Genomic DNA, 25,809 nt, shown 5'->3' on the forward strand with positions numbered 1-25,809 from the left:
GTTACTTCCTTTCAATAAAGTCAAGTCAGTACTGAAGCAGTCCTTGCGGCCTACTTTCCATGACACTGTGACGGTCACGAACCTTCTACGCATCTTGTTTCGAGAGGAGAAACAGAAAAATTAGTACGATGTATTTGGGGTACAAAATTTATAAAAGTGGTTATTTACTGTTCTTAGAGTCACACGCTTTGAAAGACATAACCTTGTCCGACCTTTGTGGTCAACCTTTGTGGTAAACAAGAAAGCATCTCAAAGGGATGTATTCATTTTATACGTAACAAATTTATGTCTGTTCTTTAATTCGTTTTGGGTAGTTTTGTTTATTTCTGCAAAAAGTTAGAGTAATTACTGCTTATGCGCTACAACCTGAAAACCATGAAAACGTTGTCACTTTAGCAGTAGTGTTCCTAATAAGTCTCGTTGAGAAATATGTTATGTTTCATGAACACACGTTACGAATATTTCTCTTTAATATAAACACGCCATTGAGGCCAACAATTTCTGATGCTTTATTTTGAGGGGGGCAACGGAGGGCCTTGAGGTACGAAGATAACGGTCGGTGGACTCTTATTGGTGTGATTTCTGACGGGCCGGAAGACTGCCAGCTATCACCCGGAGAGACCCTCTGTGAAGGTCTCGCGCTTCGTGGACTCTCTTATTTCGAAATTCTTGCAACCTGGAAATCACATTGACAAATATGCCACGTGTGCTACGGAGGATGCTCATAAAAATTGTGTAACAAAGTTATTTTCAGTTCTACAACATGTCTGTAGAACTATAAGGCATCCTGAGGGAATTTACCTTCGGGTTTATAAAAATATAAAAATAAACAAAAAGTTGCGCCTGTGTAAACTTTTATTTACCTGCATATGTGATCTTACTTGCTTCGTGCAAATATGTGTGATTGCGCTCGATGAAGACTGCCAATAAAAATACAGTGAGTGAGCAGGAGAGCTAATGAATGTGGCATAACCTGTTACATTTTAGCCACTGTCAACATGATTTCCTTCTTCTGGCACACTCACCGGCTCTATTAGTAATGAAAAATGCCTTCCTCCTGCTATATTCGGGCTCAAAATTAAATGAAATAAACTTTTTTTTTTGGCAAGGATCTTTCTTTCGTAGTTTCGGGATGACATCTCTGGTCAGTAAAGTGACATTTCCTTTCTTAGCACGATCATTCCGAATGTTCCTTCGAAATACTATGCGAAAATTGATTAAAGGAAAATGGTCAGAAACGCTTCTCTTGAAAATCATAATTCACGGGATCCTACAGTTAACGAAGCGATCGATTAAATTTGTTTAGAAGGAATTGAACGTCACGCAACATTTTGTTGTCAGGTCGGCCTGTCACGTGATACCATAAAGTCAAATGCGTTCACGTCACAAGCCTTGGTAACGAGACACCGTGACGTCACGTGACTTCACGCCACGCGACGTGCACATGCGACCTGACATCACTCAACGCTGTCACGTTTCATGAAGGTCGGGCATCAAGTCGTGGTATTATGTAATACCGTAACATCACGTGGCCTTATTGAAGTAACAAAGTACGTGCAGGCGAGCTGGTGAACTTTCAACATCTTCAAATCCTTGCGCCTAGGAACGAAAAAGAGGACGACACACAAAGTGACTCAATCAGAGCTGTTATGCTTATTCGCGCTTCCTTGTTCTTATGTACGTATCCCAGCTGACCTTTCATCACAGGAATTTATATAGCAGCCGACAACAACCTTTCCTGTTCAGAACCTTCAACGGTAGGGGAACTTGGCGACCGACACGCTTAATCTAATCCCGACTTCACGGTCATTCCTTCGTTCCCGGTCCAAACAAATCAGTCAAGCGACATTGGGAACTTCTTCGGCCGTTACTGGTGATTGGCAGGATACTAACGTCAAAATTTGACCTCGACTTCTCGCGCGTAATCGAAAAACCAATTGTTCTGACATGTCTTGCCATGATGTATGAACGAATGACCAAACAGACGGAGGTAGGAGCAATTTTCTGTGGGTATGAGATCTCGTTACAAAGCGTTTCCGTGCCTTTAAAACTTCTACTCACTGCGCTCAAACGGCGATTTTTGTAGTTCAAAGCAGCCGCTAAACTGGAGTTTTTAATATGCCTTCGGAGCTAGGGATCGCTGACAGATAAAAAAGAGAAAAGGCTGAATTTGAGCTCCTTGCACTCCAGTATGCAGCATATGCTCCACGCGACGTGAGGACAGCCTGCCTTTTGTTCGCTCAGGTGATGAGCGTTTTCTGGCCTCCCAAGGGAAACAAACTACCCAGGTAGCACAATAGGTGGCGCCCATGTGGGGCCCAAGTGGGCAATGGGGGCTCAGGCAGCCGCTGCGAAACCCACGTTGGTCCCACGTGGCCGCAGCGCGGGCATGCCCAATATGGGCTTCCCACGCAGTGCCGCGCGGTGGGACCTATATCGGATATACGACGGCGAATTTTGGCACAGCGTAGGCACGCCCAACTTGGACTGCACATAGGCCCCCTGCGTTGCCCAGGAGCCACTGCGAGAAGTGGTTTATGAGAACCTGTTTTAGGTGTACAAGCTTGAGTTTCAAACTGTCACAGAGGTAGAAGCGTGCCTGCTCAGGTGCGGGACCAGATAACGAGGAAAGCACAAATGGAACCAAAACATTCTAACGCCGCCGAAGCGCAGGTGGGTCATTCCACGTGAAACGTCCCAGACGTTGCGCTCGACCACCTCCGATTTCTAAAACAAAATTCATGGGCTTCGGCCACAATGTCCGTAGCCATACTTTAAAATAGTTTTGACGAAAAAAAATTTGTGATGCCGTGAGCGCGATTTTAATTTTTGAAAACAGCGTGAAGCTTGGCATCATTCAATAATTTACGAAAAATCTGCTTTTTTATGAAACACCCAACAATATTTTTTTCTTAAATTTGCACGGTTGCCGGCTTATAATGTGGTTGAGTTTGTGCAGTTTTGTTTAATTTAAATATTTTTTACAAATACATAATTTTATTCAAAAATAATCATTTGTGATGACGTGAGCGCGATTTTAATTGTTGAAAACAGCGTGAAACTAGGCATCATTCAATAATTTACGAAAAATATGCTTTTTTATGAAACAGCCAACCATATATTTTTCTTAAATTTGCACCCAAATTTGCACCCAAATTTGGAAACGTCCCAGACGTTGCGCTCGACCACCTCCGATTTCTAAAAAAAAATTCATGGGCTTCGGCCACAATGTCCGTAGCCATACTTTAAAATAGTTTTGACGAAAAAAAAATTTGTGATGACGTGAGCACGATTTTAATTTTTGAAAACAGCGTGAAACTGTTTTCGGTGAAACTAAATCGGTGAAACTAAATCTTTTCCCGAACGGATGCGCCAGCACCAGAACGATGTGCGCAACTTCGATCGCGAGCGTAGCGCCGTCGCGGAACATTGTGAGGTGTTTGATCATCGGATCGACTGCGGAAAAGCACATCTGATAGACACGGAGCCACATATTCGAAGACGCCTGTTCTTGGAGTCGTGGCAGATCCAGAATACACCGGGGAACATTAACAGGTCCCTCGGGGCCTTAACATCTATTTACGTCTATGGCCTGCGTCACGTTCAGAAAACATCACCTCGGTAGAAGAAGAAGGAGAGGTCGAAGCTCGCGCTGTTCCATTCCATTTTTAGTCACCCCTGAAGAAGGAGTCAAGTCGACCCCGAAACGCTGGGAACTGTTGTTTCTAAACTTTTGGTTTGAGTTTTCTTTTTTTCGAATTGTTCCACAAACCAGACAGATTTCTGTCGAAGATGTTTACTTTCAAGTCATTATCCATTGACTTTGGACCGGAGACAGCCCAGCTAGCGAAGCGGTTTGTTAACATCACCCGCAGCATCGCTACCTACAAGACGCATATTGACTTCACGATGGCCTGCCAGGACTTGCACGTGATTCCCAAAAGCCTCCGTCTCAAGCGCCTCGTACACACCCAGGAGGGAAACAAGATCTTGGCACAGGCGGAGCACCGGTTGGTAAGCGCCAGGATTCACGAGTGCCACTCCATCCTAAGGAGAAAAGAACTGGACCTGTACTTCACGCGTCGGCAGCTCGAACATCGCATCCCCGGTGTGCTTCCGTCGTTGCAGTCGTTCGCTTCCAGCATCGCCTCCGCTGCTAGAGAAAAACGACAGGCATCTCAAGAAGAGAAGAAATTTCTATGCTAAGGAAAAAAGACCCGGAAAGGGAAGGCGCTGACACCGCCAGTTTTGTAACGAACCTGTCTTCAAGACAGCTCTCCCCCTGCGAGATTAAAGTCTTGGCAAAAGGCCACGGCTTCAACATGACCACGACCCGGCCCCCTCTACCAAAAATGATTGCCACTGTGGAAGACGGCATTGGGCGTCTAGACCCCAGCGTCCGAGAAGGTGTACGACTTAAAGCGATAGACATCCTTTCAAAACCTCCGCCGAGGCAACGCCACAATCTATCTCGCGATGAAACTGCTGCGCTTCGGAAGCTCCGGATTCAGAGATTGTGCTACTGCCGACAGATAAAGGGAAATCTACCGTCGTCCTGGACCGGGAGGAGTACGAACAGAAGGCACGGGATCTTCTGGAAAGTCCGGCCTATAAAAAGCTTAAGAAAGATCCAACGTCCCAAATTCAGCGGAACATGAACAAGATGTTGTCTGACATTTTCAAGCAATATCCAGAGTCGAAAGTCCTTTACTTGCATCTCATCTGCAGGAATGGCTCTGCGCCAAGCTTCTACGGACTACCCAAGACCCACAAACCTAACGTCCCCTTGAGACCTATCGTGGACTTTACGACCTCACCGCTCCGAGCGCTGTCAAATTACCTACACCGGACTATAGCTCCCCTTGTTGGAAATACGCCGACACATGTGCTGGACACCGGCCACTTCGTGGAACGTGCCTCGCAAGTGAGACTCAGCGATGATGACACGATTGTGTCTTTCGACGTTGTTTCGCTCTTTACCAGCGTGCCAGTTCGCTTAGCAGTTGCTGCAGCCAGAGAGGTTCTCGAGAAAGACGAAACATTGGGCTCAAGAACCAGCCTCAGTGTTGATGAGCTATGCCGCCTTCTCGAGTTCTGCCTTGGCAGTACGTACTTCAGCTTCAAGGGTGAGCTTTTCAAACAAGTTAGCGGAACGGCAATGGGCGCCTCTATTTCGGTCACGACGGCAAACCTCACAATGGAAGTGGTTGAACAGAAAGCGCTTAGCACTTTCTCCAACAGGCCAAACGAGTTCATGCGCTATGTAGATGACTGCTTTTGCATCGTGAAGAAATCAGAGGTGAACCACTTCCTCGCACACCTGAATTCCATAGAACCGGCCATCCAGTTCACTGTAGAATACGAGAGACATGGAGTCTTGCCGTTCCTCGATGCTCCGGTGAAAAGGCAAGGAGACAAGCTGGGGTTCACAGTCTACAGGAAGCCTACACACACCAGACGCTACCTTGATTATGACTTGAACCACGCAACGAGTCACAAGACGTCGGTGGTCTCTACTCTCTTGTCTAGAGCAACGACCATCTGCTCGTCGGAAAGAGACAGAAGAAAGGAGAATCAGACCATACTTGCTGACTTCCAAAAAAAACGGCTATTCAAGGAGATTTGTCCAACGCGTCGCCCGTCGACAGTGCTGCACGCGCAATAACCATGGATCGTCGGGTGACACACAGTCCCGCCCCATCGCGCGCATCAGCGTCCCCTATGTAAAAGGGACGAGCGTGAGACTGGCGCGCGTGCTCCGAAAAGAAGGGATCCAAGTGGCGCACAAGCCAGTGTCAACATTAGGACGGCTCATGCCAAGGCCGAAAGATCGCCTCCCAAAAGAGAAAGCACAGGGCGTGGTCTATAAGATACCGTGTGCGGAGTGCCCCGCCGCCTACATCGGTGAAACTAAATCTTTTCCCGAACGCATGCGCCAGCACCAGAACGATGTGCGCAATTTCGATCGCGAGCGTAGCGCCGTCGCGGAACATTGTGAGGTGTTTGATCATCGGATCGACTTCGGAAAAGCACATGTGATAGACACGGAGCCACATATTCGAAGACGCCTGTTCTTGGAGTCGTGGCACATCCAGAATACACCGGGGAACATTAACAGGTCCCTCGGGGCCTTACCATCTATTTACGTCCATGGCCTGCGTCACGTTCAGAAAACATCACCTCGGTAGAAGAAAAAGGAGAGGTCGAAGCTCGCGTTGTCCCATTCCATTTTTAGTCACCCCTGAAAAAGGAGTCAAGTCGACCCCGAAACGTTGGGAACTGTTGTTTCTAAACTTTTGGTTTGAGTTTTCTTTTTTTCGAATTGTACCCCAAACCAGACAGATTTCTATCGAAGATGTTTACTTTCAAAAATAATCATTTTTGTCATTTCATTAAAAAATATATATAATTGCTCCCGGGACCTAATATAACTTTTTACTGGTTGCCCTCTAGGTGTATAACATATAAAAATATTTTAAACCGCTCAATTAAACATCTTCCAGTAAAAGAAAAATCCTGAATTTGCCGAAAAGTGCGTTTTGACGCATAAACAGCCGTTTATTCCACCCTGAGGTGGTCCAAGTAAAAATACAAAATAAAGTGGCTTTGGAAGAACGATTGCTCGTCTTTTGATTCTAAAAGTTTAATCAGAGTAATTTTTGTTTAAAGCGAGAAAACAATTTTTGAAGTTGAACTCTCGCACCACAACCCGGCGTCGCTTCTTAACGCCTCTTCGCCGCACAGCACGCCACCTGTGAGAATAGCCGACGCGATTAGGTCCAAAGAAACAACGGAGTTTGCTGCCCGCTTCCCCTCGTCCCTCTTTTCTGGCTGTAAGGGAAGAAACGGCGGGTATCGTGTACTAATCGGGGGTGCCGCCAGCGCGTCGCCATAGCAGGCCCGTTGTGCCCATTGTACCCGAGGGCGGCTCCTCATACTCCTAAACGCGATGCCTATTCGACGGGCGGCATCAGCTGACTTGGACTTCTTCATGCCATGCCAAAGGTCCCACGGCGACCTCCGATTCCTAAAATAAAATCAATGGTTCTTCATCACAATGTTTGTGGTGCTTCTCTAAAATATTTTTGACGAGAAACAAATTTCATAGGGTGATGGCGGTTTGAACTCGTAAAAAAGGAGTGAAACTATGAGTCATTCATTAATTGATGAAAATGAAGATATTTTTATAGAACAGTGGACTATTTTTTCCTAAAAACCACATGGTATTTTGATTGTTGTGTAATAAGGATCATAAATATTCGCTTGAAGCAATTTAAAAAAAAAAAGTAATATATGAGAATTTTAGCCTTTTTGATAGTTTGGTTACAAACTATCTCATTGCTGCAGGTGATTCAAAATTCTTATTGTAAACCCTGTGAATATACTCCACAAAAAAAGTTTCGAGCCGTTCAACTAAATATCTTGCAGAAAAAACAAGTTAATTTGTGAAAAATTTCGTGCTGCCGTTTAAAGAGCCGTCAATTCTGCCTTGAGGTGGTCGAAAGAAAAATCCGAAACATGGTGACTTTTACAGAACAGTTTATTGCCTTTTGTTCTTGAAAGTTTAATTAAAATAATTTTGTTCTAAATACAAAAAAAAAACATTTTGAAGGTGAGCTTTTATGTCGCAACCTGGTGTCGTCTGGTGTCGTTTCTTGTGCCTCTTCTCTGCACAGCACGGCACCGTCGAGCAGTGTTGTACACGTTCCTCAAAAAAAGGAACGAAAGCTCGTTCCTCGTTCCTTCTGATTTTTGGAACGCGTTCCCGTTACAAGTTCCATATGTGAAAAAGGAACTCGTTCCCGTTACAGTTTCAAAAATGGAACGTATCGTTACATATACGTTACATTTGTATTTTTGCTAATTACCATGTTTAGTTAAATCAATCAGAGTTTTTTTATCTATCCCATTAATAGTCAACATACGAGTTTGCATGTCGGGATGGAAGGGCACCAGGAGTAGAAAACACGCGGAAGTAGGGTTTTATTTGTTGATATATGCATGTTAAAAATCCCAGCTATTAACCATGTCCATGTTTGTAGTGGACAATTCAGACGAGCCAAATTTAATGTACTTTTACCCAAGGTTGCACTAGCATTTTACAACAACCTCACACGCTTCAATTTAACAGAGTCCCGTGTTAGAACTTGACAACAGTTGCTTCTCCTTGTTGCTGTCCGCAAGACAAGCAAGTGAAGGAGAGGTTAAAGCTTCTGGAAAGTCAGTATTGAAAGCTACAAATACTTGGTTGGGAAGGTTAAATTTGTTGTTCAGTTTGAAGCTGGGGGACTAGAGAAGGAATAAAGGCTATTTTTTGTGTATCTTTTAAGTGAAAAATGTTCGGGATACAAGGGTGAGTCCGATATTTCGCAATCTGTGATCTTGTTGTAATTGTAGGTCTCGTTATGGAAGTTCAAAAATGGCTGTAGTTGCAATAAAATTTCTGGGTGTATGAGGATTCGTGGAACCAAAGAAAGTAGCTGAGTTAGAAACAACCCTCTTTCTTTGTCTTTTCCTAGGACTAAAAGTTTTGCTTTTTGTGCCGCAGTTTTGGGCACTCAAAAATATATCGACTCCCACCAGCTCTCCTGCACCCGAAACTGTTAGCAAGCGAGGACCACACAAACAAATCCCTAAGATTAATAGCCAAAAAGTTAACGAGATCCTGCACTTCGTAAAGATATTGTGTTTGTACTTTCATACTTTCCCTGTTAGAAATAAAATAAAAATCAGCCCACTGGACGAAAAAAAGGAACGCCGTTACTCTTTCCGTTCCAGCAAAAATGTAACGCGTTCCCGTTCCAGTTCCAGTGAGGAACAATGGAACGGCGGCGTTCCTTCGTTCCTCCTAAAAGGAACGCGTTCCAGGAACGCCGTTCCTTGGAACGCCGTTCCGTACAACACTGCCGTCGAGCCCGGCGAAGCGTGCGACTGTGTAACGGTGGGCCCACGCAGGTAGGGAGCAGGACCTTTAGTTGTCGGGTACATCTCGCTGAAAAGGGACTGTTTTTCACACTTGTTGCTTTATGGCTTTTCCCATTTCGACCGTTTTACGCGGCGATGTCCTCCTGTGATCTTCCAGCGTCTTGATGTCAGGAGATGCTTAGCGCTGCCGGTTCAGCGCATCCATTAGCAAGCTAGCTGTTTCCTACATACAGAACCCGATCACTCTCTCTTGTTAACGTCAGGACAGATGTAAACAGCAGCACAAAAGACCCGTGAAAGGGCAATCTCGAACGACGAGGTGATGTGGTGTTGACGAATGCGCGCCGTTGAAGGCTCACGCGTCGTTTGTGTTCAAATCGGCTTTGAAATGACAAATTATTGCGTTGCTGAATAGGACGTAAGTCCAGCACGTAGCGTGGATGGTGACGCAGGCTTAAAGTGATGGTAGCTTCTTGTCCCTTTGACGGGGACCGCTGAGCTAAATCTTGGAGTGAGTTGAGCTCGTTTTTCTTCAACCATTTCTTTCGGCACCCAAAGTATTGTTATGCCCCCGATGTTATTTTTGGCCCAGGTAAACAGCTGCTAGGGGGTCATGATTTGGTTCTCGAAGGGACTTCGAAGACTGGCCCTTGCTGCCAGACGCTTCACTGTACCCCCGACTCCGTCACAAGCACTCTTCCCGTGGGACGCTGCGAAAAAATTCCATTCAGCGGAAATGCCGAAATCATTTTCGTGCTGACAGAGGTTTGCAAAGTTTTTTTTTATTCTTGTACTGAGAGGACGCACCATCTGAAAAGTAGTGAATGTTTCTAATTTGCGGAAGGTCTCGCTTCAATATCTTAATTACTTCACTCTGAAATACAGAAACAGCCACCGTGTCGTGTTCTAGGCAGTCAGAAATAAAACTGAATGATTTTATAGAAATCTCTTGGGTGGTGGCTTCTTGTTTGCGAAAGTAAATAACAACGGGGTGTACTGATGCCTGAGTATTCACCCAGTGATAGGATTGCGGGGCGTCCTGCACGATGAAACTATAATTTTCAGCGAAGTCCATGAGTACTATTGCCTCGTGTTTGCCTATGTTTGCTTTGCGCTCCCGCAAGTATCGTGCCTGTTGTTTGCTCACAAAGTGGTGAGCCTTCAGTGCCTTCAGCATATCTAAGAATTTTTCGCGGAACTCGTCTGGTGTCAGAACAATGGTTTCCAGTTGGCAACGCACCCCGCTAACCCACTGTTGCACATGGACGCAATCCGTTTCTTCCGGGTCAAGAAGTGGAGTGCTGCGGAGCAAAGTATCAGCAAAATCGGTACTTGGGCATTTGGCACACCTGTCAAGCATGCACTCTTCATTGTGTAGATCACATACTGTAGTGGATAGAAGTTCTTCGGTGCTTTCGTCTAATCCTGTAGCGTGAAGCATGAGCTTAAAATGTTGGTGTTGCATGCACACGCAAACTGTGTGAGTGCCGCTCCCCCCTGCTAGGACACAATGCGAAGGCCGCAGACTTGCGAATGTTGAAAAACTGCACCTGAAATCGCAGCTTTTTTTCCATTCCTCGTGCATTTCTTTCAAGTTGAGCAACAACAGACGCTTTTGGCGACCACGTAGCACGTCCTTTTTTCCCGGTAGGCAGTTCGAGACAGCGTCATCCTGATAGAACTCCATGATGGAGGCCTTAACTTCTTCGCTGACCGGGCGGCCTCTTCTTTTTGGCACGGTGCCCAATATTCCTGATTCTGACCTGACCTTTACGGCTTGACGCGCTTGTCGTCCGAGGCTCCAAAGAAGTTCATAATCTTTTCGCGAGACCAGGAGGTTGGGGCCAATGTTAGAAGTTGTAATTTTTTCTCTCTATTTTTCTCCAGGTCAAACTTGTTTTTTACATCTTGCATGAGTGACACGTAGTCACTCAAGACAAAATCTTCATCCTGGTTCGGCTGAGAAGTTCGTTTCTGCTGTACACCCAAATATGTATAAATTCTTCTTTCGGCAGAGATTTTAAGTAGTCTAACCTTCTTTTGGGCGTATGTCTCGCGGCTTATTCGCCGTCGTTTTCGTTGGAGAGGGCTCTCTCCAACGGCCGCGAGGGCCTCGTTCACGCTCTCAAGTGGTACCTCGGGGTCATCATGCTCAGAAGGGGCATCACGAGCCAGAGGTGGCGCTGGTGCTTGAAAAGTAGGTCTCTTCTTCAATTTGAAACAATTTCGCCGGCATGCTTGACAAAGTCGGTTTCCAGGAATAAGGTTTAAATTGGGGTGCGCATCTGCCAAGGCTATTGTAATTACAGCTGATCCACGGCGGTTTTTGACGTGTTCATAGAAAGGGTTAGAACACCACTTGGATGCAACCAGTGATGTGTACTTTTTAAGGTATACTTGATAATGATGTGAACACACTGTACGGATGTCACCTTGTGGGCGCCCGGAACGGAGCGAAAGGAGCCGCCGATCTGTGTGCGTCAGGTCTTGAGCGTAGATGAGGGACCGCGTCTTGGTCTGTGTGGTCACATGGCAACCCCTTGCACCCAGGGAGCACGGAGGAAGTTCGGCTTCTGCAATGAAAAAGAAATTTAAATGCAACATGACTGCTCCTTCATTCATGTGAGCCATATCTGCGTGCTGCGCATAAATGACATGTCGGGCACATATGCGCCTTACGTGCAGAAGCTAGCCTTGTACGCAAAACGCCATTCGGCTTTGAACTTTTATACCGCTAATTGGTTTGTGACAGGTATAAGGCGAACCATGTGTATTTAATATAAGTCAACACATCCTTCCCTAAAGCTTGGGCTTATACATGTCTAACGTAACACATACTACATGTACGACAAACGGCCAGCTTTAAAAAAAATAGCTAGTCCATCTGGTTTGAAAAAGTCATGAATTGAGCGGCCGCAACTATACAGATACTGTGACAGGGTAGGCACGAGTAAACACGAAACAACTATCATTGTATTGTGGAAAATAAAGCCGACTTTCCTACGTACCCTGATCAGCATCCACAGGAACCGTAGATTGACTTCTTTCTCCAGAGGGACCAGCTTGATCCATCGTTACACCACCGTACAACGTACTTGACAAAAAAATGAAGTTCTTTCTTCGACAGATTTCCGATCTCAAATGCTCGTTCAAAAGCCAACTTCTCGCTTATCAGCCCTTTCTTAGCTTACTAGCGCAGAAGCGGGCTCCTCAAAAGGCAAGGAATGAGACTCGATACCCAGTGTCAATAGTCCGGGCACGTGCCTTTGTTTATTCAATATTTCCAATGTGTCACGTAAAGATTCCCGCACTGACAATATGGACCGAAAATAATGCTAGAAGCGAACTCTTGGCGTGTGACGATGCTTCAAGTGTCCGAGTTAACATACTGAATCAGCGCGTTTCAGACTTTGATCACGCGCCTGTAGCCTTCACTGCGCTCCAACTAAGCGCGAACCGGATCATAGTTCCGCTTTTCACCGCAGAGTGCGTGACGGCTAGATTTCGCAGCGATATTATCGTGTTTCAGACGTCCAAGTCAGCTGATGCCGCCCGTCGATTAGGCATAGGGTTTCGGAGTGTGAGGAGCCGCCTTCGGGTACAAAGGGCAAAGCCGGCCTGCTATGGCGACGCACTGGCGGCACCCCCGATTAGTACACAATACCCGCCGTTTCTTCCCTTACAGCCAGAAAAGAGGTACCAGGGGAACCGGGCAGCAAACTCCGTTGTTTCTTTGGACCTAATCGCGTCGGCTATCGTCGCAGGTGGCGTGCTGTGCGGCGAAGAGGCGTTTAAGAAGCGACGCCGGGTAGTGATGCGAGAGTTCAACTTCAAAAATTGTTTTCTCGCTTTAAACAAAAATTACTCTGATTAAACTTTCAGAATCAAAAGACGATCAATCGTTCTTCCAAACCCACCATATTTTGTATTTTTACTTGGACCACCTCAGGGTGGAATGAACGGCTCTTTGTGCGTCAAAACGCACTTTTTGGCAACTTCAGGATTTTTTTTTACTGCAAGATGTTTAATTGAGTGGTTTAAAATATTTTTTATAGGTTATATACCCAAAGGGCAGCCAGCAAAAAGTTATTTTTGGTCCCGGGAGCAATTATATATTTTTTAATAACATGACAAATATGTTTATTTTTGGAATAAAATTATGTATTTGTAAAAAAATATTTAAATTAAACAAAACTGCACAAACTCAACCACATTATAAGCCGACAACCGTACAAATTTAAGAAAAAAATATTGTTGGGTGTTTCATAAAAAAGCTGATTTTTCGTAAATTATTGAGTGATGCCTAGTTTCACGCTGTTTTCAAAAACTAAAATCGCGCTCACGTCATCAAAAAATGTTTTTTCGGCAAAACTGTTTTAGGGTATGGCTACGGACATTGTGGCCGAAGCCCATGAATTTTTTTTTTAGAAATCGGAGGTGGTCGAGCGCAACGTCTGGGACGTTTCACATGGAATGACCCAGGTCTAAGCTAAGGCAAAAAGAGCGTCAACCCAGAAACGACCGTATCGCACTTCCAAAAAAAGGGTGAAAAATTGGAAGCCGTTTACAACTCCCTGTAAAGCCGCATTAGAGCGCAGCTCTTGAGGAGGAGGAGGGAAGGGTACTGAGGGTCACGTGTTCTCCGGGGGGGGGTCACGTGAACCCCGGGGGTGGTCACGGGACCTGGGGCAGGAGTTATGTGACTAGAGAGAGGGGTCACGTGACCTCGGGGGTCACGTGACATCGGAAGGGGGGGGAGTCACGTGATTTCGAGGGGGGGGTCAAGTGACCTCGGGGGGGGGGGGGGGGTCACATTACCTCACGATTACCCCGACGGCGACGCCGCTCGAGCCGGAAACGGGCGCCTAAGAGCTGCGCTCTAAAAAGTCGGGACGACAGGTGTTTTTACGTCACCGCCCAGAGATCAGAGCCGCGAACCTTGCCGGTTCTGGCATGAATCTAAAACTTTCGATTGCCTTGTGGCACTGAATCTAGCCGATGTTGGACGTCGAAACGTTTTCTTTGCTCAGCTCTACAGAGAAATTAAAACAAAACTCAGCGAAGATGCCAAAGGTAGTGCGAGGCCTAATCAGGTGTCTCGTGCTACCCCAAATGACGGTGTCACAGTTTGCTTCATACCTAAGCGCACGAGGCCTATGCAATACTCTCGAGGGTCCCATCTCGGCTGCGCGAGAGTATGCTCAATTGCGCCTGCCCTAGACTACCACCCTTGATCCCACTTTGGCTATGCGGGGGCAGAGTTATCGCAGATGCAGGCTTGAGGGGGGCAAAGTGTGGGCATTCCCAAATAAGGCTTCCCATGTAAAATCCCGTGGGATCCACCTCTGCTCTAAGGAGGCCAAAACGTCATAATATGGGATCCACGGCGGCTAAGCGTGGGCGTGCCCGAGTGGGGATGCCTATGTAAACCCCCCTGAGGCCACTCTCGGTTTTGCAGGAGCTAAGCGCGGGAGGTCTCTCATCGTCTTTGGGGAGGCCATATCGCGGGCATGCCCAACTTGGACAGTGCATGTAAGACCCCCTGGATCCCACCTCAGCTGTGCGGGGCTAAGTTACGGTAATGTGGGCCCAATGGTGGTGAAGCGTGGGCATGCCCGACTTGGGCTACCTATGTGAAACCCCTATGGTATCCGCCTTGACCCTACAGGGTGCCAAATGCGAATTGAGGCCTCTACAGCGGCGATGAGCGTGCGTACCCGAGTTGGGCTGCCCATGTAAAACCACCGTGTGTCGCACCTAGGCTATGCGTGTACCATGTTAGCAATGGTGCGGGCTCCACGGTGGCAAAGTTTTCCCGACGAGATAGGGAAGACAGGCTGTCCCGAAGAGAGTGGCGGAAGGGCGAGAAAACCTCATCGTGGCGAAGGCGAACGGGAACCACAAAAGTTGACTAGGCACCGGGGAGAGGGGTCGTCGGAGGTGCTCTTCGATGTCTCTTGAGCGCGAGACACATGCGCGGAAAACTCCTCCGATCCGACGTCCGATCTGACGTCCAATCCGGCAGTACGACCGCCTGATCTGAATAATTTGGTCGCTTGTCGGATCGGCGATCCGACATGCGTCCAACGCGCCAGATAGTTTCGCACGGCGGACGGATTGTCGGATGCGTCCAGCGAATGACAGCACAGCTAGCGCGAACGTCATGATGACGTACAGGGTCTGTCGGGACGAACAAGAAAACGGGACGGGCGACGGAAAGCCGGACGCGTGCATCCCGCTGACCCATTTGAGAAAGATGGCCCCCGCAAAGAATTCACGCGCTAACGATAACGAGCTCTTAACGTGACTCGTGTGAGCTAAACCGTCAATCTGGGATCAGAAATCTGTGAACGCGGACCTCCGCTGGAGTACTTGGATCTCCTGGGCGGAGCCGAACGGATCGTCGTGTCGCATGCAAGGTCGGAAGCGTGTGTCTCAAACTGTCGCGTGCGGCGATTCGGAGCGGCGTTCAGACTGTCGGATCGGACGTCGGATCGGACGATACTGCAGTCCATGTGTCTCGCGCTGAAGTCTCTCCCCAAGGCGGCGTCGCAGGTCGCTCTACGAAAAACCTCGCAAGCCCATTTGTCGGTACGGGCACCTCCGGTAGACGTTGTCTGCCTCGCCGCAGTGATAACAAAGCGGTCGTCGATGGGCCGTGCGCAACACCCGCGTCTTCCTAGGCGCCGGTTGTTCAGAACGGACGAGCTGCGGTTGCCCTTCCCGAAGTCAGAAGGTCTGCGGCTCTGGCTCACGTAGCGGCGGCGTGGAATACTACCGGCCAGCTGGCGCCGGTCGCCGAGCCACTGCGGCGTAGGTCAAGGAAGGCTCCTCGGGTGTTACCACGCTGGCAGGAACCTCCGGATGGAATGCCCGTTCAACGTCCTCGCGGAAACTTCGACAATTGACAGCGAAGCCGGTTTGCTGTGAGCAGGCAGGAGCTTCCTCAGCTCTTTCCGGACGGCGTTGCGAATAATCTAGTGGATGTCCGGGATGTCGCAGCTGGAAGGCAAGAGGGCACCGATGCTGGAAAGTCGCTGGTAGTGGGAGGCCCGTACTTGAAGGGCACGTTCTATGTTTGTGGCCTGAGTGACGAATCCTTCAACGGTTGTAGGCAGGGTTTGAACTAGTCCTCCGAATATGTTTCCCTTTACTTCCCGCATCATGACTCACAGCTTTTTCTCTTCGGAAGTGTTTGGGTCAGCGCGGTTTATCAGGCGGAGAACGTCTTCGACGAAGCTCGTAACGCTCTCGTTCGGCTTTTGGCTCCTTGCTCGCAGAGGTTCTTCGGCCCGGTATCGTCGCTGCTGGCCTCCAAAAGTTCGTCGTAGATTGGCCTGGAATTCTTCCCACGACGAAAACCACGCTTTGTGGTTCTCGTACATGGTTGGGGTCGTGCATTTCAAAGCGAAGTAGACGTTCCGCAGGCTCTGCTCAGCTCCCCATTTGTTGAACCGGGCGACGCGCTCGTACTGGCTTAAGCAGTGTTCCACACCTTCGTAAATGTCGCCAATGAAAGTCGCCAACGTCCGTGGCGGGGTCCGCACCTAAACGATAGACGTCGCTGGCGTTACGTCGTGCTGCGATGTGGTGTTCAGCGTCGGCGTCTTCTTCTTCCTCGGCTGCTCTGGTAGTTGACCCAACTCCGGAGTCTGGTCTTGGTGGCGGCGGCTGGCTCGGGTCTCCGCTTTGTCGACGGGGATTAGTTTTCCGGGACTGGAAAATTGATCGGGCCTACAGATGTTGCAAATGGTACGTTTTACGGGCATGGAATATGGTGCCCCGCACCTCCACCAGAATGTCACGAGTGACAAATGAAGAGGTGGCGCATAACTGAAGACCGTTCAATGGGGTGAACTTGTGCCCAAAACAAAATAGAGATAGGGTTGCGGCGCAAGCGTCGATGTCGACGAAACAGCAGGACCGGGCGCTGGGGCGAGACTGACTCCGCTCGCCCTGTGGAGTTCTTTTTGTACCCACGTGGGTTTCTGGAACATTCGGCGTCGAACTTTTGACGCGTAGAACATTCGGAACTCGATCAGACGAGAATGTTCTCGAACTTACGAGAACGCCAGCTTGAAATAATAAATAAAACGACATTCCACTGACTTTAATCGAACCGATAAATCCCAATTGCTTTGATCGTTAAGCGATTTTTCTTTCGAAGCTAGACAGTTTGCGGCTTCAGCGAAAAGGAGTTTAAAGGTGGAACACGTACGTCCGTCGTTCGCCGCCATCTTGTTGTCAGCTTCGCTCAGCCGTCAAGCCCGTGACTCCAGCGATACGACGCCATGTTAAATGCACGGAGTGCTTCCGGTTCTTTGTGCAACTTTTTTAAGTGCGCAGCTCTTAGAAGCCCGTTTCCAGGTTGAGTGGCGTCGCCGTCGGCGTAACTGTGTGCGTTGCATTACAGGAATAATGCAACCGGCAATAAACCTTGCGGTGCATTATGGGAAAATTTCCCCGTCTAAATTTAGCGGCGAATCTTCGAATATGGACAAAATAATGCATAATAAATGCAAAATTAATATTCATATTCAATATATTTCAACTTTGTTTCAAGTACGGCCTCTTTTTCCAAGGGATCTTAACCTTTAAACATAACCATGCGGCATTACTCTCAAATATTTTCTAACATGTTGTCTCGTTTGTGCAGCTTATAAAAAATAAACTAATTACCTGTCCCAAGTTCAAAAGAACGTCGGATTCACATAAAACGTTTCGTCTAATTTCCAAATAGTTCACGCCTGGCGGAATTTAAAATATGAATTGCATTCCACATTCCCGTTACGATGCTGGCTTTCCCTGTTTTTCTTTTACAGTCGGAGATTTGTATTCAAAATTGCTAGAGTGCGGAACTTTTCCTTACAGTTAAAACTTAAATCGTACCTTTTGTTTCGCCACCAAAATATCTGAGCACAACGCGACGATGCGCCGAACTCCTCTTCGGGCTAACAGTGTCTCTCAGTGTACATGCCAGTGAATAAAGGAGAGGCAGTTAAGACAATACTTACGTATAGATGAAAGGTAAGGAGCGAGTGATTAAAAGGTAAAGTAATATTATGTTATTAAAGAAACAAATTTACATCTTTATTTTGTATTAATTCTTGTTACAATACTGCCAGCCCTGGTGAGGCGAAAGCAAGACTAAAAAAGGCAAGCGAGACAACTTAAAAAAATAAATAAACAGAAACTAAATGCTATATCCAGTGTAAAATAATATTGAAAACTCACCCACTAACCCAAGCTATCAGTGGCGTAAAATAGAAATCATGTTCTGGAAACTTTATTTCACAAGCGAAGTACATAAAACATAAAATAGTGGATCGACGGGCTAGTATGTCGTTAACATACATGATAAAAGAGTAGCGCAATGAAGACGGGACACGGAAGCAGTAGAACACATGACATTCTCAAAATCAGAAATCGAGTGCAGAGAGCCAACTGAACCTGAACGCTCGTTCCGGAGATCTATCGCCTGTGCATAGCAGGTGTCAAGTAATATTTTATAGTCAATTCGAGCGAATTTCAAATGCGTGAAACAATATTTTACTCCGTAATGGTGCGCGCCTACTAAAACGCTTTCCGTACGAAAGCACCGAACTTGTTGTTACGCTGGTTATATTAAACGGTTTGAAATCACTTCCCAGGCAGCACACGACGTCGGGCCAACATTGGTATTTAATTGGCGACCAATGGTCCAATGTTGGGCCAATCTGCCATCGTGGTACCGATGTTGGTACCACAATGGCACATTGCCAACTACTTCCCAACGTTGGTAATCGATTGGCTTAGGCTGGCCTATCTCAATCAATGGTTTGCCAACGTTGGCGATCGATTGGCTTAGGCTGGACAACATTGGACAATCTCAGCCAATGACTTACCAACGTTGGCAATCATTTGGCTTAGGCTGGCCAACATTGGCCTGTCTTCGCCAATTGGTTACAAACATTGGTAGTCAATTGGCTTAGGCTGGCCAACATTGGCCTGTGTTAGCCAATGAGTGCCAGCATTGGTAATCGATTGGCTTAGGCTGGCCAACATTGGCCTGTCTTAGCCAGTGGCTTACCAGCGTTATAATTATTTGATTTAGTTTTTTTAATGTGCCGATCGCGCACGCTGAGAACAGTCTGTAGATGTGGCTCCCGGGGGGGGGGGGGGGGGGACGATTCTTCTGTTTTCACACGCACAGCAAGTTAGCACCTGAATTAGAACACTATGCATTGCGAGCTGTAGCAATTTCGAACGTCCACGAAGAAAAACGCCGTAGTCGGTGACAGGTTAAAAGTATCGCTGGGGAGGAGATCGCCTCCTCCAGATCCTTCGCTCTTGCAAAAGTGAAAAGAGATGGGAGGAGCTTTTACCACCTGTCACCGAGTATAACTAACACGCGTCATCCCAAAACTGATAGTTACGCTAGTAAATTCCACGCGAAATACAAAATGCACGCTTCCTTCCATTTGTGTGTATGTCTATACGGCAAAAAGTTTAGTATTTCTTCTCTTTTACCCATTTAGTGAAGCAGCCAGGAAGCGTTTCCAAGGGGGGTAGGGGGGGACGCAGGGTTCAACCCCAAAAGCTCCACGCGCCTCCCCAGTATCTACGACACGGGTGCTTTGTCAGCCGTATGTGATCTTGAAAATCTCAAAGCAACCCGCTTTGCAAAGCCGTAAAACACGGCCCATAATTCAGACCAAACCGGACAAGATTAAAAATAAATAAAAAGCACTAATATTTTTTAGCAAAAAATAAACCCTTAAACCAAATATCCAGCGATTGATTAAGCAATTACACGTCTTCACAAATAAAGATCTCGAACACCCTATGTTTGACGTAGGAGGTGACATAAGTTGATGCGCATTTCAATCTGCAGACAAAGGTTATCACGAAACATATAACAGAAGAAGCTGGAGCATTATATTTCTGCTTGCCCAAAAATGACTTCAAAGTGCGTACAAAATATGACGACTGCAGTAATGACCACGGTAGTGACAACGCCCGCAGAAATCTAGACTGTAATAAAGCCAATGGGTTACCAAAGTTGGCAGTCGATTGGTTTAAGCTGGCTACCATTTGCCTGTCTTAGCCAGTGGCCTACCAACGTTGGTAATTGATTAGCTTAGTCTGGCCAACAGTTTGCTGTCTTAGCCGATGGCTCACCATCATTGGTAATCGATTGGCTTAGGCTGACCAACTTGGGCCCCTCTTAGCCAATGGGTTACCAACATTGAAAATATGTTGGCGCAAGATATTAGGGTGCTTCGTTTTCTGGAACCGAGCCTTAAAAACGAGTGAAATGCTCTAGGCAACGAAAGTCACTGTTGTAAGAAGGCGTCTTGATAAAAAGGCTGCTAGGAAGACGCTGTAATTTAAAAAAAGTTATTCATTAATTAAATGTAACTGGCAATTATTTTTAAATACTTATTTGAGGGCAAAGGTGTCACTTGGGAAGTCGTATTTTTAATTGATTTTTTGATGAACGAGTTTACATGGTACGCACCAGGCAGCACACTTGATTAGACTAGCTATGGGGCCAAGATTGGGCCTTGGCCGTAGTAGATCTGGACCGGGACTGCCCAGTGAAATCGGAGAACAGCCAGCATGGCGTCTCACTGTATATTCCGGGCACCGGAATTACTCGGAACTGCCAGAGAAGGGATTCTCTTGGCGCCTTTTGTCTCTTTTCGGTCCGAGCCGACCAGAGTAGACAGGCGAGCGGCCACCAACATTTCAGACTTTTGTGGCGCTCACTGTATTCACTGGCCCCAGAATTCCACGGAACTACATTTTAGTGGTTTTGGGTGTAGTTTATTGGCTTTGCAGGATTCAGTGCGCCAAGGAACGACTGGAGTTGTCACGAAGCTCTCTAGAAAAGCGCAAGTCTCAAAAATCAAAAGATGAGTTCAATATAAGAGCGAGCCGAATGAGCGCAATATTAGTGTCATCAAATTGATCCCTCCATGACATTTACAGCATTCATGTCTCAAATCGCCACATCTGAAACTGGAAAACCCTGCGGGATAATTTTTCTACGCTTATTTTTCAACATCACGCATCCTCGCACCGCTTCATGTACTTCGCGGCATCTCTCCTTCAACTTGGAATGAACCGCAGCACATGCTATGGGCTCTCTTGGCCTATCAGGCGCCAAAAAGGTTGCGATGCTGCGCGTGAGAAGCGCCAAGCACTGGAACGGCTCCGGTCCGCAGGCGTTTGCAAGGTCTCAATGACAAAGCAGCCTCTTGCAACCAGTGAGCTAACGGTGCTCGGAATTTCCACGCTCACATTGCAGCAGAGTGAGCGCGGTCGGTCAGATCGAGGCGCAGTCGGTTCTCATGTCGCGATTGCTACGCCGTTGCCCTGTCTTGCACCGACATTCGAAACAGCTCGCTCGAGGCTGCATGCGGGCCAAATGGACGAGTCAATAGCGCGATATAGCGCCGTTACAACGTGTAAAAAAGAGTGCTCACCTCGACAGGGGCGCAAGCAGCGGCGCTATGTCCGTCGACGCCCACGTTGAGAACGACGAAATATACGTTAAAAACACTTTTTAACACCCGAAACAAATATTCAATTACTTAATCGTGAATATTTTGCCACCTTAGGGACGTCCTATTACCTCACTGTACAGCAGATTCCTCAAATATGCAGACACTATTCCTGATATTTTTCTTTTTTTACTATTCTACGATACGATAAGTCGTTAGCACTTTCGGGCCCAGAACCCCTCCTTGTGTTGCCATCGTTTTGTTAGATTCGTGTTTTTTTTTTTTTTTTTTTTAACTTCAACTTTGGGGATGTTTGCATCTGTGTTGAATTTATGATTACATGGTTTAAGAAATGGTTGAGTTTTTGTTACATTTACACAACCCTTGCGAAACAAAAAATCTGTTATTAGCGTGCTGCGAAATATACGGCACAGCTTATTTCTGAGTAATATTTTTTTTCTTTGTGGTTTCAGTTTATTTGGGGACATCGTGCGCAGAAAGAAGACGCAGTTATTTTTGCATTTTAGTTTATAGTGTTGGTTTTACGGCGTAAAACATAGCCTCTTCATACCTCCCGTTCTTGGTTAACATTTGGAAAGGGCAGTTCCTTTAGGAACTCCAAAAACTACCTCGGCGAGAACTTTTCTTGGCAATGCAGTGGAAAGGAGGAGAGCCCGCGCACAGCTTTATTCAGCGCTCAAAATGGGAGTGGGCGCGCGGGCCTGTATCTTCCAATCCACTGCCAAGAAACGTTTTCGCCGAGTAGCCGTCGTGCTGCTGTCCTGTTCACTCGGTATTGACAGCCGAGTAGACGCTATACGTATTTTAGGCTAAGCGTGTCTCCGGTTGCGGTCACGTGACTATAGTCTCCAAGCGGGTCACAAGGCAGAGCACGGCACCTGCCTGAAGGACACTGCTTGGTAGACCACTCACATAGCATCCATTGCACCAAATACCGTGGAAGCCAATACTGGCAACTCCCGCGAAAAACGGGCGAAAAGTGATTGCAGCGCCCCTGGCGAGCTCGGAGTCTCCGCTAGCAGCCAAAATTTCCAAAATGCATGGGTTTTGCCTATGTCCGTGTGAGGTGACCAACGAAAAAAAAAATGTCACGGACATTTGCTGCTTTGAAAGTTAGAAAATGGTTGCCAGCTCATGAGTGAAGGACATTCTCTTCGCGTGGAAATGATGTTACAGCTTTCTGGGTGCAATTTCGGAGTTCTCCCGAAGAAAACATTCTGTCACAACTTATCTAAGCCAAGCAAAACACGAATGTATGCCTTCGCGCTGTTTCGTGAAAAAGGGAAATGTACAAACATTTCAGAACATAGCTTCGTTTCAACTTTATTCTTCTTATCTATCAATTCGTTTTGTCGTTGCAATTCCCATTTCTCATGAATGTCTTGCTTATAGCCGTTTCGTCGAACAAGCGAGCTGGCTAATCCCGTTAAGATCGTCTCCGGATGAAGAAGCAGAAGTCAATTTCGAACCACGTACGTTACGGCGATGTCAGTATGCTCCGAAACAAGTCGTTGTGCATATGCAAATCTGACGCGATTATAGATTAACAAAAGCGGAGTTACGAAAAAAGCAGACTTCTCGCGCTTGCAAAGAAAGAAGGGGAGAGCGTCGTAGCCACGCGAGAAAAGGTGATTTCAGTCACGTTATGCAGTGCACAAATTCCGATTGCTAGCGCGGGGACGACCAACATCTTCTGCTTCGCTGCTTCTTTGTTTCTACGATAAAGGCCGACACCCGTTGAACCGACTCCACTCTTTCCATTTTTGAGTCTTCTTTCTTTTATATTTTTGATTCGACGCCACTCTGCCGCGTTATTTCGTCCTCCTGCTTATATGTTGCTGTGTATATTTCTTGTTCTCTTTTTGCTTTTTTCTTTCGCCCGACGCGTAAACTATCGCGTATCCTTGCTTTGTTTGGCTTAGTTTTTGCTCCCTTTTCTTCGCTTCGGCGCTTACTACCCCCGGTTTGTCTGCGCTAGGCCCGGGCATTTTGAGGGCCGTCTGCAACTTTGCTGTTGTTGTTTTCTTCCACTGTCGTCTGCGATAACCTCCTATCTTCGCCTTCGTTTGAGTTTCTAATCCAAAATCGGGATACGTGCTTTTTGATATTTATTAAATATATTAAGAAGTGTAAGCTCCTTACCCATTTTTATTCGAATTTTATTTGTGTACTCCGGCCGGCACGTCTGCTACGGGTCATCGTTTGTTGATCAACCGGCCGCATTCAAGAACAAGTTTGTGCGATGTGGTGCCTGCCATTGCAAGGACAAGTTTGTGCGATGTGGTGGAAAATCTTTCTTCTGCTTCCTACGTCAACCTACGGACACCTACTTCAACAAGTACTTGAATGCACTTTTAAACTGCTTCGTCAAGCGAGCGAACGAACAACCCGCCAAAGTCACTGGAAAAAGAAATTCGAAAGCAAAAAAAGGTTACTCACTGCTAGCACATATAGGAGATTGCTGCCTGCGACCAAAACATTTCTGCGACCCTTTTTTACCGGGCAGTGTGAGCTGCACTACGTTATTTATATCCCCTGTTTTGTTTTTAGTTCGTACCTACGCCGCGAAAGCAAATAAAGAAATGTACAACAAGCAGCTGGAAAAAAAAGGGTCGCTTTCTTCTTTTTTCATTAGTTTCGTCTGTTGCTTCCGCTTTGTTTGTCGTGAACTCAACACCGGTGGCGAACACCAGCTATTCATTTGCTGCTTTCCATTTTTCTTTCTTTTTTTCTATAAGCGCCGCAACGATCGTCCTCGTTGAAATAGTTGAAACGCGTGTGATCCCCTGAGAGGCGTTTGAGACCGCTAAATAAACTGCTCTATCTTTGTTTATGCGCGCGTTGTTATTCGATTGTCGTTGCAGTTGCGATCAGTGGATTCCGCTTTGCAAGCGGACTGACCGTAATAAATTGTTTCTGCTGTTAGGGTGACGATACGGGGCTCGTAAAGCTCGAGGACGTCGCGGAGCCTAAACTTTTCCATTGCGACGTCTGCTTCCGTAGGCTCCGAGTCCGCTAGAGGCGCCACTGTCACGTTCGCCGCCGCTGCTATGTGTTTTCGTAGGAGTTTCCAGTATTGGCGAAGCTATATCGCATTTGCCTGGATTGAGCGCTCCAGGCCTCGGTCCGCCTACGCACGACATAATCTACACTGACATGGCGGAAACCTTGCTCTCGACTGCCGGCGACGACAGAACCCCCAATCACGTCTAGGCGGTCGCGTGGGTCGACACCTCCCATGGCATTCCGAACGCGGCTGCACTTTCGACCACTGAAGAAGTCGACACTTCGCAAGCGGAACTCGTGGCACTCCTCCGAGCATCCCACTGGGTTCTTCAAACGTTTGCACCAACAGACACCAAGCACACGCTCCTACTGTTCACCGACTCGACCCGCGCGTACAAAACTTGCAGACGAGCGTACGGGAGCCCCTCAACGTACACGGCAATAGTCGGCGAGTCGCTCGCCACGTTCCTAGAACTTCGAAACAAGCTCAACATCCAAGCTACTATTTCCTGGGTGCCTGCCCATGCGGGCATCGGCGGCAACTAGTGGGCCCAAAGCAAGGCGCGAGCAGCAGTTCGCCAGATGACATCCGCGCCGAACGCATTCCACAACTCAGCCGGCGAGGCAGCCGGCGGGCCGACCCGTCTGCCGTCAAGGAAAGTGCTAAACACCAAAGGCGGAGAACCCTGCGGCACCTACGTGAGGAACGGGAGGAACGCCCAGATGAGCAGTTCCGTCCCGTTCCTCCGATGCCGAATGACCTACCGAGGAGCACTCAGACCCTCGTCCGTCGCCTCGCGACCAACACTGCCCTCTCCCCGGCGCTGCGCCATAAGTTCTTGAGCGACGACCCCCACGAGGGGGCGTGTCGCCGGTGCCGCAGGACCGCGACGGCTGCCTTTGTTGTCTGGGAGTGCAAGCGTCATGCTCGCCTTCGGAAAACGAAACTGGAGGAACTCCCAGACGAGATCCGTCCGGCGACGTACGTCGATTGGATTTTGCCCACCAGTCGTGACAGGACGATCGTCTTCCTGCTGTGGACAAAGCTGGCGGAGTTCGTCTACGACGACGGCGGCCCCGGCGGACGATTTTGCAGCAGCAAAAGGCGCTGGGACCAACACCCACCCACACCGCCGTGACGGCAATGGCGGATCCTTAGGCCCGCACCGATGCAGGCGACAATGGTGCATTATATGTGTGTATGGTATACATATCCATATATTATATATAACAGGGCAATAAAGAACGTTCCAACTATAGCAACAGCAACCCTTGAGTAAACTTTGGCGTTTAGTGTTGTACTTGGCACTAGTGTCAATTTGTTCCCAAACGCTTGCTGAAAAGGTTCATTATTAGAAGTGAAGTGAAG

General features: G+C 47.4%; 1 protein-coding gene across 1 annotated transcript; it reads left to right on the top strand.

The window, feature by feature from the left end:
* Nucleotides 1-128: 128 nt before the first annotated feature.
* On the top strand, nt 129-25,644 carry LOC115328056. Its single transcript, XM_040212020.1, has 2 exons — nt 129-232; nt 25,057-25,644. The coding sequence occupies exons 1-2, from the start codon at nt 129-131 to the stop codon at nt 25,577-25,579; spliced, it is 627 nt and encodes a 208-aa protein (XP_040067954.1). The 3' UTR covers nt 25,580-25,644.
* The last annotated feature ends 165 nt before the right edge of the window (nt 25,645-25,809 follow it).

The sequence above is a fragment of the Ixodes scapularis genome, unplaced genomic scaffold, assembly GCF_016920785.2.
Source record: "Ixodes scapularis isolate PalLabHiFi unplaced genomic scaffold, ASM1692078v2 PGA_scaffold1__304_contigs__length_218370807, whole genome shotgun sequence".
NCBI classification, from domain to species: domain Eukaryota; kingdom Metazoa; phylum Arthropoda; class Arachnida; order Ixodida; family Ixodidae; genus Ixodes; species Ixodes scapularis.